This window comes from Balaenoptera borealis (assembly GCF_965194805.1).
Source record: "Balaenoptera borealis genome assembly, chromosome: 13".
Classification (NCBI taxonomy): Eukaryota; Metazoa; Chordata; class Mammalia; order Artiodactyla; family Balaenopteridae; genus Balaenoptera; species Balaenoptera borealis.
Genome location: NC_138870.1, coordinates 63,230,748 through 63,250,626, shown reverse-complemented (window position 1 = coordinate 63,250,626; position 19,879 = coordinate 63,230,748). Strand labels below are relative to the sequence as shown.

Genomic DNA, 19,879 nt, shown 5'->3' with positions numbered 1-19,879 from the left:
TGTCATCTTCTGTCTCCTGGATTATTTCAGACACTTTTAAACTGGACTCATTGTATCTGCATTTGCCCCTATTGGTCTTTTCTCAACCCAGCAGCCAGAGTGAGTCCATTAAAAGGCAAGTCAGGGCTTCCCTGGTGGCGCAGTGGTTGAGAATCTGCCTGCTAATGCAGGGGACACAGGTTCGTGCCCTGGTCTGGGAAGATCCCACATGCCGCGGAGCAACTAGACCCGTGAGCCACAACTACTGAGCCTGCGCGTCTGGAGCCTGTGCTCCGCAACAAGAGAGGCCACGATAGTGAGAGGCCCGTGCACTGCGATGAAGAGTGGCCCCCGCTTGCCGCAACTAGAGAAAGCCCTAGCACAGAAACGAAGACCCAACATAGCAATCAAGCAATCAATCAATCAATAAATTAAAACTTTAAAAAAAAAAAAAAAAAAAAGGCAAGTCAGATCAAACCCTCCAGTAATTTCCCATCTCAGTCAGAGTAAAATCTATAAGACCTATGTATTGGTTATATATCACCATAAAACCTAGTAGCTTAAAACAGCAGTCATGAATGATAGCTCATCTATCTTCAGGTCAGCTGTCCAGGCTAGGCTTGGCTGAATAGCTCTTTCACTTACTTTTGCCAGTTATATATGAGTAAAAGCAATGGGCTTAATTCTGAGCTTAAGCCTTAAGAAACCTCATGTGTTTCCATTTGCCTTTTTGTGCTTGGTCAACCCACTGGTCTCAAGAAGAAAACACTTTTATAAATGCAGCCAGGCCACTTAGCCAAGATTATCCTAGATGAGCAGATCTCCAACCAACCTACCCTTGCATGAATTAGTTCAATTGAGATCAGCAGAGCCATCCAGCTGCCAAAGCAAATCAAATAGCTAAGCTTAAAGCCAAAGGGAAAGAAAGTTCACTACACTTATAATGAGGCCATGGCAAGGATGTGGATCAGGAGTGCTGAAAAACTGAGGTCAATAATACGTTCTCCCCAAGCCCTGCATGATTTGCCCACCGTTAGACCCTGGACCCCTTTTCCTACTTCTCTCCCTCTTGTTTACTCTGCTCCACCATCTGGCTTCCTCCCTGTTCTGAAACATAGCTGGTTCACTTCTGTCTCAGGTGCTTTGCATTTATTTCCCTCTCTGCTTGAAATGCTTTTCCCACAGAAATCCATATGGCTGCTTACTTACTTTGCTTTCTGTCTTTATTCAGAAGTCACTAGCACATTGTCTTTTTGTTTAAAGAATAGTAAGAGGAAGACATGAAGCTCTGAGTTCCCTCAAAAATTTCAATTTATTTTTAGATAACGCTTATGGAAAAAGAGAGAAATAAGAATATTCACTTTTTTATGGTCAGTGTTTTTTAATTATTAAATTTATTCATTTAACATCTGACAGATCATGTATTCTGCCAGTAGTATAAATTGGCATTTGTATATGAGCTTTTCCAACTGCTTATAAATATGTGGATGCTAGAGCAATTCATTATAACATTTAATTGTCAGACTTTGCATTTTCCTGAATAGGGCTGTAATCAGTGATCCAGAACAAAATTTAACCACTGAGAAGCAAGAAATTGCTCATATCCTTTCAAATTCAAAGCTGGTACCTCTTCGATTTAGGAAAAGAACACTACATGAAACAAAGTAAGAAGGTTTTACTTATATAAAATGAGAATGTAGTATGTTATAAATGTATTTTTCAAATGTACTTTTGTATCTAATGGAAAAGTTTTTCTGCATGTTTTTGCTTTTTTCTATATAAAGGAAAGTGGAATTTTTGGAGTTCAGATCCCAGTTCTGCCACTTTAAGATATTGGGGTACACTTTGCCCTCCAGATGTTGTATTTAGAATTTAGGAATCATAGCCAGAACCTTAGGCGATAATATGTGTGAAAAGACACAATATAGTAACTGAGACATTTGTATGTGCACAATATATATTGGCTGAATTTCAATGACATAATATATTCAAAATTAGTATTGTTTAAAAATTATTACTTTCTGCCTTTTACTTTGTACTTTATAAAATCTTTTGTTTGGTATGGACTTTTACAGTCTGCTAGTGCAGTCCCCTGAAATTTCTCAGTGACTTCACTGACAGTTGACATCTAGCCTCAGATTTAAGAGAATAGAAAACCCACCAGTTCCTGCAGCAGTTCTTTTATATTTTCAGACTGCCATAATTGTTAGTACTTTCTTATAACTTTTATCTTTTTATCTCATTCTTATTTTCTGGAAGCCTTTGTTTCCATGTCTTTAAATATTGGAAGGTATCATGTATTAATTTCCTAATGCTGCTGTAACAGATTACCACAAATGGTATTTTAAAACAACACAAATTTATTCTCCTCCAGTTCTGGAGGTCAGAAGCCTAAAATCAAGGTGTTGACAGGGCTGCATTCCTTCTGGAGGCTTCAGGGAAGAATTCATTTCTTTGCCTTTTTCAGTCTTTAGGGGCTACCTTTATTCCTTGGCTTGTGGCCCCTTCGTCCATCTTCAAAGCCGGTAATGGCTCGTGTTATATCAGTCTGAGGCTCCTCTTCTGTAGTCACATATCTCACTGCTTTCCTCTTATAAAAACACTTGTGATTGCATTGAACCCACCTGGATAATCCTGGTTAATCTCCTCATTTCCAGATCTTTAACTTAATCACATTTGCAAAGTCCCTCTTAACCATATCATGTAAATTAACTAATTACGTGTTCTGAGGATTAGGATATGAATATCTTTCGGAGGCCATCATTCAGCTACCATATACCTAAACATCTCTTTCTTAAAGTAAACTTTTATAGAAATAAAACATTGATTCACAAAGTATACACATTTTAAATGTACACCATAGGAATTTTCACAAACTGAACAATACTCATGTATCATTCCTAGACCAAGAAATAGGACATTACCCCAGAAACCCTCCATGTGCTTCCCCTCAGCCAGTACCCACCTCCTCTGCCATACCAGGTTAACCTCTCTCCCTTGATATTGTAAATATAACTATCTAGTTATATACTTAACATGAAATCACAAAATTTGGACGCTGTGTCTGGCTTCTTTTGCTCAACATTATGTTTGTGAATTTTATCCATGTTATTTGTAGTTGTCCTTTATTCTCATTACTGTACAGTATTTTATTGTATAAATATAGCACAGTTTATTTACTCACAGCTGTTGGTGGACATTTGGCAATTTATGAATAGTGCCGCCGTGAACTTCTGTGCATTTTTTTTGTGAACATATGTACCCATTTCTGCTTAATACACACTTACAAGTGGAATCGCTGGCCCATTTAGTATGCATATGTTCAGCTTTAAAAAATACTGCCAAATAGTTTTCCAAAGTGGTTGCTGCAATTAAAACTCCCGCCAGTAGCAGTGGGAAGGTGCCAGTGGCGCCATATCTTTGCCAGTGCTGGGAATTGTCTATATTTTTCATTTTAGTTCTTCTTATGGGTATATATTGGTGATTTTCACTTGCATTTCACTGGAGACTAATGATGTTGAGCCCTTTTCATATGTATATTGGTCATTTGGATATCCTCTTATAGGAAATGTCCATCTAAGTCTATTGGGTTATCTTTTTCATATTGATTTGTGGAACTTACTTCTATATTCTAGTTATGCGTCCTTTTTTTTTTTATTTTTTTTTAATTTTTGGCTGTGTTGGGTCTTCGTTTCTGTGAGAGGGCTTTCTCCAGTTGCGGCGAGCGGGGGCCACTCTTCATCGCTGTGCGCGGGCCTCTCACTATCGTGGCCTCTCCCGTTGCGGAGCACAGGCTCCAGACGTGCAGGCTCAGTAGTTGTGGCTCACGGGCTTAGTTGCTCCGCGGCATGTGAGATCTTCCCACACCAGGGCTCGAACCCGTGTGCCCTGCATTGGCAGGCAGATTCTTAACCACTGCGCCACCAGGGAAGCCCCATGCGTCCTTTTTAAGCTATATTTATTGGATGTATCTTTTCCTTCCCTGTGGTCACCTTTTCATTCTCTTGACCATGTCTTTTGATGAACAAGAGTTGCTAAGTTTATAATAGACCAGTTTACCAATCTTTCCATTTATTGTTAGTGTCTTTTGTGTCTTCTTTACAAAATCTCTCCCTACCACCAACTCATCCCTCTGACTCGTAATGCCACTCAGGTCATATGCGAAGTTGTTATAAATGCATGGTTCGTTTCTAGGCTTTTTTTTTCAGTCTCATCTACCTGTTATGCATTCCTGGACCAATATTATCCTGTCTTAATTAGTATTGTTATATATTAAATACCTAAAGCTTGTTTAGCTTTAATATTGTCTTGGCATACTCGGCTCGTTCCTCTTCAATATAAATTTTAGACTTAGCTAGTCTAGTTCTATGAAAAATCCTACGGGGGTATTGCTTACCATTATTGCAGTGATAGGCTTCACTCCCCTTATTCATTATTCCCAGAGGAGGAGGAGAAAATTCTGCCTCATAGAGTGGGAAGCAGGAACTGGCATGTGTAGTGCAGCCCTGCCTCTCGTTTTCTTAGGAGCCAGCTGTCTGCAGAAGTGCACATTCTCACCTATGCACTAACTTTTACAGGGTTCCTCCCCAGCTGGAATGAGTGGGTTGATCTGTTTAATTCTAGTGTTAAGGACTTAGGTTATTGCTGCTACATTTCTAAGCCATGGTTTCCAAGTGCTTTATCAATAATAAAATTCATATGTAAGTCTTCATCTGCCTGATTCTTATTTCTCTATTGGTTAAGAACTTGAAGATGTATTGGTGCTACTTATTGGATACATAAAACCCCAACATGGAACTTTCCATTTTATAATATAAATGCCTATTTAATTATTTTATGTTTTCAAAAAGACTCTAGACTCTTTGAAGCTATTATGTCAACCTATCACTGTTAAACTGAGTTCTGTTTACCTTTAAGAAGCAATATAATGTAATGGTTATGAGCAATTTTCTTTGGCTCTGCCATGTGCTAACTGTATAACTCTGTAAACTTTGTTTTTAGAATGTGGATAATAGTACTTACTTCCTAGAGTTATTGCAAGCATTAAGTGAACCAATACACATTAAAATGATTTTAACACAGACTACTGTCTAAGAAGTTCTTAATAAATAGTAGCTATTATTATTACTTTCATTTTCTCAGCATTCAGAATTGTTTCAGGCACATAGGGGGCATTCAATAAACACATTAATACTAACGGATTAAATTGAATTAAGATGACCAAGATTTCATGGCTCCACTCTGTGTTCACAAACTCTCATTTGGTTTACAGATTCTTATTTGCTCTATCCTGCTTACCTTTCATAGAGACCTAGATTTTATAGAGGTATAACTTTTCAAGATCTCAATGAGCTACAGACTTACTTACTATTTACATTATTGCAATTTCATTATACTTGCAGTTTTATGGGAATATCATAAAATTACTTAGGGAGGGAAGTAAAGAAACATCACCAAATCTTCAGATTTCTTAATATAAAGGAGATTATTGGTAGTAGGGTGTCAAAGTGTGTGTCATTGGGTTTTGCTTTATATTATGAAACAGAATTTTAGGACTGGCAGTCTTTGTGAGATAGTTCAATGCTATCTAAAGGCCATAAAGATTAAATAACTGATCTGAGTTTCACAGCTAGAACTATGGCCAAGACTGGAACCTCATCCAGCACTCTTTTTCTCTACTCTATTTTGGCAAAGAATGTTTTCAGCTACGCATAACTGAAAACCTGACTGACAGTGGCTTAAACAAGTCACGATTTATTTTCCTTATACAACCAGCTGCTTGGAGGTAGGCAAGTTGGTTTTAGTTCAGTGGCTCAGTGAGGCGCAGCTCTGGGCTGGCTTCCCTGAGATTGTATTCGCCTCTCCGACATGGTTGCCTGGTGGCTACAATGGCTCCTAGCATCATATCCCTGCCATGTTCGCAGGCAGGAACTCTTCCCGTGCCACTCTCTTATCAGGACAAAAGAAAGTCTTTCCTGGAAGTTTACTGAAAGAACTGGGTCCCTTAGTCACTTCTAATTGCAAGAGGCTAAGAAAGCAAATTCTGTGGTGGGAGAGAGGCAAAGAAGAGGGTTAGAAATGGCTGTCGGGTAGCCCTGAAACTGTGCCAGGCACAAATGTGCTATCTCTGCTCCGTACTGACTTTGTAGCACTTTGATATAAGTTCTAACGTTAAAGTCATTCATGTATTATATACCGTAGCTCTGGTCAATTTCTTCTCTGTCTGCCACAGCTAGCAATCTGGAATAAAAAGAGGTTTATACCTCATCTTTATCCAATATGTGCATTTTCAAAATATTAATTTTTTTGGTACTTTTATCGTTTACATCAAATTTAAATTTGTATTTAAAATATAATTATTAACAATTTTATTTCTTAACAGGATAAGAACTCAGTCTACATTAACTGAAAGTATGCTTTCTCATAAAGTACAATTTGATGGTAGGATCATATCAAGGTAATTGTCATTTTACTAAACTTTTTAATCCTATGATTATAAAAAGGTATTTTCTTTTCAAATAGAAATAGCAATAATAATATTAGTTAAATTTGTCACATTTAAGTGAAAAATGTGAATTTAGCACAAACGTTTTTAGGTAATATATATTTAATCTGTTACAAAAATTATGGGAAGTATGAGTCTAAAAGAAAAACATTTCAATTAGAAGTTATTTAAAATGTGATTTTAACATGTCTTTCAAAAAGAAATTTACAGGTGAATCTTTAAAGATACATATTACTACTAGAAGATTCTAAACTATTTAAAAATCAACGCTTATGTAAGCTGCTTTATTTAATTTCATTTTCATGGCTTAAGTTAACACTAAACTATTGGTAGATGTAAAGTGACAAATTCTTAAATCTGTTATCCAGTCTTATAAACTTCCAGTAATACATAATGTTACTTGATGTTCTACATGAATATTAAAGGTAGGGTGGTTTTTTAAAAATTATATTTGTTCAGTGATTTTAAACTTGCCATGAGAAAAGGTAATAAATGTATATCTATCTCTGAGTGGCTTCTTGCAAGCGCAACATTTTTTTTAAAGGTCTTTCACTGTATCTTACGTCTATGCCAAAATAGTAATCTATATTGTAATATATCCATATTCGTATCAGTGTAAGATAAAGCTTTTTTCTCCATCCAAACCTGACTTAAGTTGACACTTCAGCAATCTCTGTCATGGTTTCCCATAACTCTTGCCCATTACCACACATTTGAGCGAGTCCTGTTATCCCTCCTTGATATACACTATCCATTTATTATTAAATATGAAAAGTATCCTACTTGAAAATCTTTGATATTATTCTGCTTTTCTAGAAATGGACGTGATGCTTGCAGAGAGCTGGTTGGGCTCTTTTTTACTCATGACCAGTCCCTTACAATTTATGAGTATCGGCAATTTGGGAAAAATAGGTATGCCATAAAACATTGTTACAACTCTCAAGATGATTACTTCCCAGAGAGGCTGAATAACTTTACATTTTTGTCATTTAACTTCTAGAACAAATGTGTTTCCTTTTATTCAAAAAAACATTTATTGTCATCAGCATGGACAAAGAAAAGGAAAACAATACCAACTTGGTGATTTTTATACTGTAAGTTGAGTGTGTGTGCGCGCACATATGTTTTACTCACTGGTGTTGGATTTTGAGGGGTCCTGTGGGGCTAGCGGAGCAGAGTTTCTAGTTTCCAGTTTATTTTTTTCCCTCCTTCCTGAGCAGGGACATTTGTGTTGGCTAATGGTTGATATTTCCCCAGGAGGTTCTGTCTCTCAGCTCCAGATCCCAATGGTCTGAATCTAAGCATAGCACTTATTCCCTGTAACACTCCCTCCACCACCACCAATTCCACAATATAAGCCCAGGAGAGCTTGTCTCTTGGTACTTTAAAGGCCCTGCCAGGCTATATCACTGGGTAAGTGGACACTTCAATAGTACCAGGAGTAATTCTCCACCTAATGCAGGCTTATCTTCTGAGGACACAAATTTTTCTCCACATGGGGCACTTGGCTTCTGGAGCCATCATATATCTCCTAGTTAGCTTATCTTCCTTGTGATTTCCCTGCCTTGCACATGTCCTGGCGTACAGCGTATAAAAAGGATTCCCTAGCATGAGTCCATCATAGGTAATGTCAGAATTTGTACAGTGCTCTTAAATTTTAAATTGTTACATTCATGTCATCTCATGATTAAAATGTAGCACTATCCACAGTGATCATGTAACAAAAATATACTCATAAGCCAAATCACTGGAAATGGAACTGCGAATAACTTAAAAACGTTCCCTGCTTTTGTGGGAATTACAGTCTAATGGGAAACAGTCAGAAGGGCCAGATAGGAGGGGCAATGACCCAGTTTTGTCGAGTCAAAGGAGGCTTCTTGGAGAAAGTGCCATCTAACCTTGACCTAGGTAGGCTGGGATACGTAGATGGAAGAGGGTAGGGAAAGGCTTCCAGGTGGAGGAGACAGCTGGTGCAAAGAACAAAAGCATGAAAGACATGGCTTTTTTTGAGAACGGAAAGTAGTTCAGTGTTGTTGAACTCTGCTTCAAGGTGGGGGTGGGCAAGAGACGAATCAGAGCTTATTAAGGGCGGCCTTTTGTTAAAGACTTGTCGAAAATGTCTTGGGGAGTCACTGAAAGGGAAGAGGTGGATGAAATGAAGGGAGGTGGCATCATCAGGTTTGTGATTTAGAAAGACTTCTCTGGTTGCAGTGTGGGGAATGGATTGAAGACTAGTACAAAGGACCAGATTGGACTGAACTACATTAATCTAGGAAGGCAGTTGAGACAACCTGAATTAGGCGAGTGACTGTGGCTATGAAGCTAATTAGAAAAATTTTTTAAAAAATCTTCAGGCAGTAGAATCATAAGATGTAGTGACCAGCTGGGTGAGGAGTTGGGGGTGAGGAAAACCTTTACATCTCAAACTTGGATTTAATACATTATGCATACACTCTATATCTGTATCTATTATCTATATCTATAGCTGTGTGTATGTCTCTTAAGCCAGCCTCTAGAGATTGAGAAAAGTAGCTCCAACTCACATTTCACAACCTGTAGGAAGAATGTTTAATGCCTATCCCAGAGAGATGAAAGTTACCTCTAGCCCTGAGCTGCTGTCTCTAATAATTTATTTGTTCTTACTGTCCCTGTTCCATATTACTTGAACCAGATGTGGAGCTTTGCTCCCTCTTATGATTTCCAAGAAAAAGAGAGAGAGAAAGAGAGAGGGAGAGAGAGAGAAGAGGGAAGGAAGGAAAGAAAGGAGGAAGGGAGGGAGGGAGGGAGGAAGGGAGGAATGGAGCAAAAGAGAGAGAGAAGGAAAGAGAAAAAGAGAGAGAGAAAGAGCCACACACAAACTATATATATGATACCTTGGGTGTGTGGCAGACATTTTGAAGGGGATATGGAGGGAGGTTTATATTGCAGCAGTGTACGGAATTTACAATTTGTTATTAGACATTCTTATTCTTAAAAATATGTCCTTTGAATATTTCCCATGGTAAAGGCCCTCCTCTCAATTTTCTGACTCCTTCCACCTCTTGCTCTTCCCCACAATCTTCTATTTCTTTGTGCAGAAATATTCAACCTTATCTTTCTTTTTGGGGGGCGCTGGGTCTCTTTTGCCTTCCAGGTGTTGCTCTGGAACTTATCTTTTCATTTCTATATACCCCATCAAGGTCTTTTTTCTAAATACTCCCTAAAATAAATTGTAATGCCAGCTGTTAAGATAATACTTATAGAAACATGCACTTGTGTCCTAGACACACACACATAAAAGTGCACCCACATATGTTCACTCACATACATACGTATATTGCTTTGGATGCACTGACACAGACCTCATAGATGTACCGTTACGCACACATGTATGTATACACACATATGCTTATATGCATAACACTGCTACACATATCATGTAGTCTCTTTAATTGCTTAAATAATAATTTCAAGAAAATTTATATACATTTCAAAGAGTGAAGAAGGTACTTATAGTTACAAGTTTTCTAAAGTAAATGCTCCAGGATAAAGGAGAGGAGAGAAATCTCTTCCCTTATTTTCAAAAGAGATAATTAAGCCTCTTATTTTAAATTTGTGTTTGTCCATATTTGACCATATTTATTTGAGAAACTCAGAAATTAAAATAATAACAATTTTCTAAGTTTGGATTAAGGATTTTTGAGGGGAATTTTTTCAGCAAAGCCTTGATACTCTAAATAGCTTAAAATTCGTTTTACATTTATGTAATGTTTGTCATCAAAAGACCAGGTGAAAGAGGGTGATGAACCTGTCATAGTTCATCAATTTGCAGCACATCTTTCTGTGGATCAATAGCTCTATTTCTGTATTTTGCGGTGTCATAATTTCCACTGAAATAACTTGTCCTTTCTTCCTCTGATTCTAAAAAACAATTGGAGTTCTTATTTTTTTCACATGAATTGTTAAATCTAAGATTGTTCTAATTGGGAGATTGGGAAATTAGTTCTCCTATTTTCCTATATTATTAGCTGAAGCCTGTGTGGTTTCTAAATATTCTCTCAATATACTTTTTTATTAGTATAAAAGTATATCACATCAGATATAATCAAACTTGAATATTTAAAATTAGTATTAGTTGTAGTTTACTTCTTATATATTTTATAGTTTAAATAATTCAATTTGTTCATTTCTTTAGGGTGCAAACTTGACATTTTTGAGCTCTGACCATCCCAGACTTCCAGAAAGCATAAAAGAAAACACATTGCTTACACTTCGAATCACAAATATTGATCAGAGAGCTTTGGATTCTCTCAAGTAAGTCAAACATGCATTTGTCATTTTGGAGGTAAGTGAAAACATTATGTTTATTATATTAAAATGAGATTCTATATCAAAGCATTTTGATTTTAGTTAAGATTTATATTTAAAAAAATAAAGCATAGCTATACATATCCATTTTATGTGCTATATCTTGTACTCAAATACACTCCATGTGTGGGAACAGTTATAATCAAGTAGAAATTTAAAATGTCCCATTTTAAGTTAGTTAAAGTACTTTATTAATTTGCCTGTGCTATAACACTTTTATTTTACCGAATGCTACCAAAATAATACATTTTAAAAGATGGGATACAATACAATATAATAACAACTTTTTCCACATTTTTAGTGTGATGCTTTTTTTAAGCACTAAAAAAAGTCTTGGGTCCCACATGCTTGTGGTATTCATTGATTGATAATACATATAATGAAAAAACAATGCTATGAATCAAAAGCTTTTAAATGAATTTTGGGGTTTTTTTTTTCTTATCACAGAAAACATATATGCCATTCTTGTGGAGTGTTTTTTGGTGCTAAATATAATCAAGATAACAATAACTGGTGTACTCTCTGTACATTAGAGGCCATTTGTCATAAATTGGCTATAAGGAAGTCTGTGCTTCTTTGTCTTTTACTGTATTGTTCAATATGATTGCATTTGGTTTTTTTTTTGCTTTTTAAAATAACATTTTTACATTTTATACATTTAAAGGTAAAACTGCTTTTAAATTTAATAGTTTTAATTAAGTATTTTAAAAGAACATTGAAATAGCTACAAAACTGAATATAATGTTTAAAGGTAGTTCTTGGAAGGTTTAAGGATTTTAGCTTTTGATTTATCATATTTAATTCTCCCAAGGATTAAAGCAGGGAGCAAAGGTGGGACTTGATTAATCTCTAAGCACTCTTCCAACTTTCTGTAGCTTATTAAGAGTGAGAATTTATTTGAGAATTTCTTTGAGTCTAGAGCAGGGAAAGCTTAGAGTTTCCATACTCAAGATTGCAAAACAATATATTTTTATCACTGCGAACATGTCAATTGCAGAACTGATTCTGTGGAACATGATGATGTAACCAATGAAGAAGCCAATGATAGATTGGTTTTCAAGGCCATTCAAGGTGTGTGTCATTAGTATACTCTCAAGTATTAATTTTCAACCATTTTCTTTGTAAGTAGTAAAGCAGTATTTTCCAGATATTGCTTAGTTTTTTGGCACTTGATTTATATTTCCTATTTGCTTTCCTATCTTTTTATAAATTTATACACACATACATGTTTAAAAATATTTTTAGTATTTCTCCTACTTTAATGATCCTGTCTAACTGAATAACTAGTATTTTATGATTTATGAATTTAAAAATTTTAGAAAGTACTAGATAGTATGGGTTTTATTCATGAAATGAATATAAGTGATTTTTGCAATATAGTACTTGTCTTATGCATTAGATGATATCCTAAAGAGATTTGTGGTGGCCTAGTGTGAAAAAAAAAAATACTAGACTGGGAGCCAGATTCATGTTTGGAGCCGTTCATCCAGTAGACATATGACTGTGTATACTCTTGCACCTCTTTCGTTATATCTAAAATAGGGATAATAACCTCTTTTATTAACTTTCAGAGTTGTTGTAGGTGATAAGTGAAATATATGTAGGTTTTGGTACTCTAAAGCATTTTATAGATTTGTTTCTAGAGTCCACTCTTGTAATCAATACAGTATACTAGGCTCAAATAGACAAGTCCTTTGTTGAATCTCATAGTCAAGAAGGCAGGAAGGCATTAAACAAGTAATCACAGAAGTCAACATATAATTTATAAATTTTGATAAATCCTGATTTATCATATAAAGATGATATGGGAGTAAGAAGGCTAAGAACAGATTTAAAAGTTGTCTGGGATTGGTATTTGAACTCTCAAATATTCTTGATGCCATTGTTACTAAATAGTTTTCTCTGTTCTATCACGATCAATATGGTATTTGTCACTATTGTATCTAGTGACATTTGTTTTTTCTTCTAATGTATTATATTTAATAACTGCTCTGGTAAAGTTACCTATATTTTCTCAAGTAAAGATGGCACAAACTGCATCAAATGAAATCTGTCCCACAAAGAGAATGAGCCTAAGAATATAAATTCTTATAAATTCCTAGAAGAAAGGGTTACTTTAAATGTATAAGTATAGGATAGCATTCCAAAGCCTTGATGCTATTTAATATATAACCTACAGTTTGAAGATTTCAAACTATTTTAGAAATTTTGAACTGATGAATTGATGTCAGGCAGATCACTCAAAAATTTGTAATTCAGTTGGTAATTACAAAGAAAGAGGAAAGAGATTAAAGATATGGGCTTGATAGATGAAGAGGAAACCTGGAAAATTTTTAAAAACTAAGATTTTATTTGTAACATTTAGGTTATTTTCATGCTGATAAAGTGAACCATTATTTTCCTATATATAAAATATAACACTTTCACCACACAGTGGTGCTATTGTTCTGGTATATTTTACATGTGATTTTGTATATAACCCCCTTTACTAAGAGCATTCTATTTTTCAAAGCTTTTTGTCAGTCATACGTATGATCTGGTTGCATATTGACATCCTTTATGTCAGTTATATCAACTTTAATTTTCTTACCGGAGAGACAATTGCAATTTGATTCATTTGTGCATAGGAATAATTAGTTTCCATCTCCCTTCTTCTTAAACAGATGTGCTAAAAGAACAGCTATGTAAAAGAGGTGTTTGTATTTTGACTGGATTGAGAAAATACCTTCAACAATTGGACAAGGAAGGAAATGGACTTTTAGATAAGGCAGATTTTAAGCAAGCTTTAAAAGTATTTCACTTAGAAGTGTCCGAAAATGTATGTACCACAGATAATTCTCTGCAGTGAATGACATATTATTCTTCAGTGGTCTTATTCAATTTTCTACTGAAATTTTAGTAGTTCATTTGTCTCCTTCTTTATGCCTCATTATCAGTGTTAAGCCATCAGGCAAGTCCTGCTGATTTTTTAAATGTCGACATTCATTCCTCCCTCATATACTTATTAAGAGCCTAATAAGTGGGCGTTGTTCTAAACTCTGAGAAGACATACTCTGTACTCTTATGGTCTTCATAAGTAAAGGAAAGAAAAATATAAATGATTACAAAACAACATGATAAGTGTTAAATAGAGAATGCTTTTAGAACATGTGAGATAAATTGCAAGCCAGGTTATGGAGAAGGAAGTTCATAGGATTCCTGGAGGTGGGTATATGTCCGAGCTGAGTTTTGAAGGATGAGGAGGAATGAAGCAGATGAGAGGGGAGGAGGAGTGTGGATCAGACAATGGCTACTTCAGGAAAGGGAGAAGCACATGTGAAGGCTTCCAGGGGAGAAGGAGTGCGGCAGGTTCCAGGAATTGCCCCAGAGGCTTCACCCCTACCTTTCCCTCTGCTGTGAGTAATCTTCCACCAGACCTTTGCATGGCTGAATTTTCTCATCATTCAGGTTTTCTCTACTAAGAACACTACACTGACACCTCCATCTAAAGGAGCAGCCCATCTGATCCCTGATCCTCTCTATACCATTTATCCATTTTGTTTTCTTTATACCACTTTGTATATATTCTCTGGCTCTGCCTGCAGTAGAATGGAAGTCCCATCAGGGCAGAGACCAAGGTGCTTCTTGTTTCCTGCTCTATTTCTAATACCTCGAATAGAACCTGGCGTTTGGCAGGTGCTGAATAAATAGACGATGCATGAGTTGAAATAGATAGATAGGTGGAAGGAAGGAAAAGAGAAGAATGGAGAGAAATAAGCCTAGCAGTGTCCATTACATTAAAGCTTTGCATGCTATGCTCAGAAGTTTGGATTTTATCCTGAGTGTATATGAATTTGAAACATGTCTACCTCAAGGGTTTTAGATAAGGCATTCTCTTGCATTGTTCTCTTTTGCTTCAAATCGTCTTGTCACAAGATACAGTACATTTTGTGGGAGGAACACTGGAAATTGAATTTATGAGATAAAGGTTCAAGTTCTAGCCTTAACATTTGAACTGTGTGATCTTGAATAGGCTTTTCACTTTTCTGACAGACAGACTCTGCTGGAGCAATCCAGAGACAATACTTATAGTCAGAGTTGCTTTGAAACTCAAATGAGAAAATTACATGCCTTATCAATTGTAAACTTCTGTGCCGGTATGGTATTGCTTATCATTGCTGTGCCATACCTGTCTTGTGTTTTTTTACAATACTTTAACCTTGTGGCCCACCTAGTGACACACACTAGGGATTATCTAACTTCATCTCTTCCTTGCATTAATAATAATAATAATAATAGTAATAAAACAGCAATAGAAAATCAGAAAGATGTGGTGTCTTATACCCTGTTTTTTCTTTTCCTCTATAATATCACTGGAGACTGCCCATGCAATGAGAAGCAAAAACAAGAACATAAGAATCACCAACCTGGGTCTAATTCTGGCACTAGTTTTAGGGAAGGCAAAGTCATTCTTACTAATTTGAAATTTTAAAAACTGGTATGCCCCCTAAATTGCCTAATTTATATAGAGATACTATCAATAAATATACCTTAGTTTTCTTTTCAACTGAATTATCATTTTCCATCCTGCACCATATTTTAGAAAGAGTTATATAAATTTGTTGCCACTTTTGGTAAATTATTCAGTTCTTGAAAAATGTTTCTTTTATGCTTCTAGCATTATCTTTTAATTCTAGTATCCCTTGAGTTGGGTGAGCAAATTCATCTTCTATCCATATTACGTATGATTTTAAAGATTAAGCTCATTTTCACACTTAAAAGCTCATTTTATAGACCTTAAAGTCTTTTTATGTACAGGGCATTACAACAGACCAAAAAAATGTATGGGTTGTTGAGAACTGCGGGGGGGGCGGGGGCAGGGCGTCTTAAGTTTCCTTATTAAAATTTTAATTGAAAAAATTAGGAGGAAATGGAAGAGAATATTTTGGAGGTAACCATAATTTGTCAGTCACCTTGCTAGATGTTTTATTTATATTCTCATTTAAAGCTAACAACTTGACTGAAATATTGAAAATCTATTTATCTGAGTTTAAGAAAATCTCATGCTGTATTTTTTTTGGTTGTTGTTAGGAACTTTATGAATAGAATATTCTATTAAATAGTGCATTTGCCGAAGAAGTAAGTGGCAATAGTAAAATGAATAAATTGGCATAAGGGATCTACTCAAAACAGCACCTTTCAGTGTAAATCATGGAATAATTGTTAGAGTCATTCAAATCTCTTATACTTTCAAGTATGAAGACTAGCAGAAGTACAGTCAGTATCCTGATGCCTTTTGGAGGCATTCCAGTAAGTGAAGTGACTTCTTAATTGTCACTGATATAATACATTAAAGATAATGAAATGGTCAAATTCAAGTGAATGGTAAGCATTTTTTATTGAAAAAAAATAAATTTAAAAAGATACATTTGTGATTTATTGCCACTCTTAAATGTTTCTTAACTTTATGGAACTGTCCACTACAGAGTTCCTCTAAATAAGCTTTTTTAGTGCCTTTGATTGGATTTATAAGTAACTTTTTGGAATTTTCTTATTAAGTCCACTACCTTGTCTAGGGCTACAACAGATGTAACAAAATACTATTAGGATGATTATTGTTGTGGCCATATATAACTTAAAGGTGTAACAGTGGTCTCTGTGTGATCATTTCTAGGATTTTGAGTCTTTGTGGCTAATTCTAAATAGTTATGGCAATGGCAAGGTTGATTACGGAGAATTCAAGCGTGCCGTTATTGGTGAAATGAATGAATACAGGAAATCATTTGTTCAAAAGGTAACTTGAAGTAATCTTTCAAATAGTTACTTTTAATAGATTTTTAGGTTCATTCTTTTAAATCTTTAATGAATTACCCTTGAAAATGTTTTAAATTCCTTTCCCTGTAATGTATTTTGGGTTTAGTAAAACACAAACACACACATACACATACAAATCTACCCAGTATAAAGCAAAATAAATTATGCCTATGTTTTAGGAAAATATTATAAAAGGAAAATAAAATCTGAAATTAAATTTCAGTTCACAAATTACTAATTCCATAAATTGCTGGCTCCATATAGTTATATGCCTATATCTATTATTAAATATTTCCAAGCCTCAGTTTCTTATCTCACAGAACTGGTCTAAGGTATTACATGTAAAATTATGAGCATTATAGCTGTCCCAGTGTCAAGGCTCAATGCACATTATCTTAGGATGATGACTAAAACATGTTTCTCTACTTTTTAAATATGCAGGCTAAATGTTCAAATGAAGATTAAAATGATCATATTAAATTGTAATTAAAAACAGGAGCTCTGACTTATGTAGGGGAGAAGATATTAGGTTCTGGTAGCCATTTTTAGAGCATGCTTTTGAGCAATGTAGTTTTCTTTTTCTTTTGTATATGTACCTAATATAAAATGTATATTTATCTAATACTGAAACAAAGCTATTGTGAATAGGGTAGTATGAACAATTACATCGGGTACAAATCTCAAATAGAAAATATCAACATCTTTATCTTTACTGGCCAAAAGACAAAATAAAAACCTTATGTTAAACAAATTCACCACATAATATTTATAAATTTGCATATATTTTTACCTTACATGTCCTGGTGATAGGTGTGAGTATCAGGAGTAGAAACTGGAGGGTTGTCTCTTTCATAAGTCTTGGTCCTGGGAATAGAGGACAAAAGTAGACTTAGTTTGCTAGGGCTACCATAACAATACCCTAGACTGGGTGACTTACACGACAGAAATTTGTTGTCTCACAATTCTGGAGGCTAAAAGTCCAAGATCCAGGTGTCATTAGGTTTGGTTTCTCCTGAGGCTGCTTTCCTTGGCTTGTAATTAACCGGCTGTCTTCTCCCTGTGTTCTCACGGTCATCCCTCAGTCTGTGTTGTCTGTGTCCTAATCTCCTCTTCTTATGAGGATACCAGTCATATTGGATTAGGGCCAGCCCTAATGATTTCATTTTAATTTAATCACCTCTTTAAAGGCTCTATCATCTTCTGCAGTCACACGCTGAGGTACTGGAGGTTAGGGCTTCAACATATGAATTTTTGGGAGGATGCAATTCAGCCCATAACAGGTACCACATACCTGTGACATTATTGTGAATAAACAAACTTGATTCCAGTTTTGACTCATCTGCAAATGTAGGATGTTGCTTTTGGTCAGTTGTGTGTTTCTATGGACCCACTCCTCTTCTCAATAAAATATATTTTATGATCCTCAGAATTGCATTGAATTAGAGGAGTGAAAAAACAACTAGCATTTCGAAAGGTAGTGTTAAATTTCAGGAAATAGAGTAACAAAACCCATTTAAGAATTATTTACCTTTCTCATTGATTTTAGTAATGGAATATTTGCAGGTTTACTTTTTGAATCAAAATAGTCCTGGTCATTTGTCTTGGCCATTTATCAATTTCATGTGATTCGTAGAGCTGAAAGTTACCTGAGAGGTCTTTTACCCAACTCCTCAGTGTGCAGAAGAGGAAAGCCAGGGTAACAGAGGTTAAGTTACTTTCTCAAGGTCAGGGTGCTAGAAAGTGGTAGTGCACCTTAAGTGCAGGTTACCGAATATCTTGCTCCAATATCTTTCTCCCTGTTTCAATGATGCTTCCTTCATATACCACTTTAGTACTTTAAACTGTCTTGTTTAGAGGTCAAAAATAACCTACTGCAGAATAGAAAATTAGGTTCTAATGATTTCATAGAAAAAAATAACACTTCTCTCTTTATTTAGGCCTTTATGAAACTGGATTTTAACAAAACAGGCAGTGCGCCTGTTATAGACATAAGAAAATGTTATTGTGCAAAGAAGCATCCTCAAGTAATTTCAGGTAATTATTACAAGTCAAAATACATTAGATTTCTAAAATGTGAGTTAATCAAAGTACTATCTTTAAATTATACTAATTTATAGCATGGACTTGAGGCCATTAAGTGAGGAAATAAATAATTATTTTTTTAAACCAGAAATGTGAGAGCTTTCTTTTCTTTTTTTTAACATCTTTATTAGAGTATAATTGCTTTACAATGGTGTGTCAGTTTCTGCTTTATAACAAAGTGAATCAGTTATACATATACATATACCCCCATATCTCCTCCCTCTTGCGTCTCCCTCCCACCCTCCCTATCCCAACCCTCTAGGTGGTCACAAAGCACTGAGCTAATCTCCCTGTGCTATGCGGCTGCTTCCCACTAGCTATCTATTTTACATTTGGTAGTGTATATATGTCCATGCCACTCTCTCACTTTGTCCCAGCTTACCCTTCCCCCTCCACGTATCCTCAAGTCCATTCTCTAGTAGGTCTGCATCTTTATTCCCATCTTGCGCCTAGGTTCGCCTGACCATTTCCTTTTTTCTTTTTTTTTTTAGATTCCATATATATGTGTTAGCATATGGTATTTGTTTTTCTTCTTCTGACTTACTTCACTCTGTATGACAGTCTCTAGGTCCATCCACCTCACTACAAATAACTCAGTTTCGTTCCTTTTTATGGCTGAGTAATATTTCATTGTATATATGTGCCACATATTCTTTACCCATTCATCTGTTGATGGACACTTAGGTTGTTTCCATGTCCTGGCTATTGTAAATAGAGCTGCAATGAACATTTTGGAACATGACTCTTTTTGAATTATGGTTTTCTCAGGGTATATGCCCAGTAGTGGGATTGCTGGGTCCTATGGTAGTTCTATTTTTAGTTTTTTAAGGAACCTCCATACTGTTCTCCATAGTGGCTGTATCAATTTACATTCCCACCAACAGTGCAAGAGGGTTCCTTTTTCTCCACACCCTCTCCAGCATTTATTGTTTGTAGATTTTTTGATGATGGCCATTCTGACTGGTGTGAGATGATATCTCACTGTAGTTTTGATTTGCATTTCTCTAATGATTAATGATGTTGAGCATTCTTTCATGTGTTTGTTGGCAATCTGTATATCTTCTTTGGAGAAATGTCTATTTAGGTCTTCTGCCCATTTTTGGATTGGGTTGTTTGTTTTTTTTTGATATTGAGCCGCATGAGTTGCTTGTATGTTTTGGAGATTAAGCCTTT

The 19,879-nt window shown here is 35.5% G+C and overlaps 1 protein-coding gene across 1 annotated transcript in view; it reads left to right on the top strand.

Annotated features, from left to right (window-relative positions):
* Positions 1–18,762, top strand: part of CAPS2 (calcyphosine 2) — a 45,100-nt gene extending 26,338 nt beyond the window's left edge. Inside the window, 8 exon segments of the mRNA XM_082349151.1 lie at positions 1,524–1,643; positions 6,362–6,436; positions 7,485–7,578; positions 10,659–10,777; positions 11,829–11,902; positions 13,495–13,649; positions 16,485–16,604; positions 18,562–18,762. Coding sequence (XP_082205277.1) covers positions 1,524–1,643; positions 6,362–6,436; positions 7,485–7,578; positions 10,659–10,777; positions 11,829–11,902; positions 13,495–13,649; positions 16,485–16,604; positions 18,562–18,741 — 937 coding nt within the window. The 3' untranslated portion in view covers positions 18,742–18,762.
* The last annotated feature ends 1,117 nt before the right edge of the window (positions 18,763–19,879 follow it).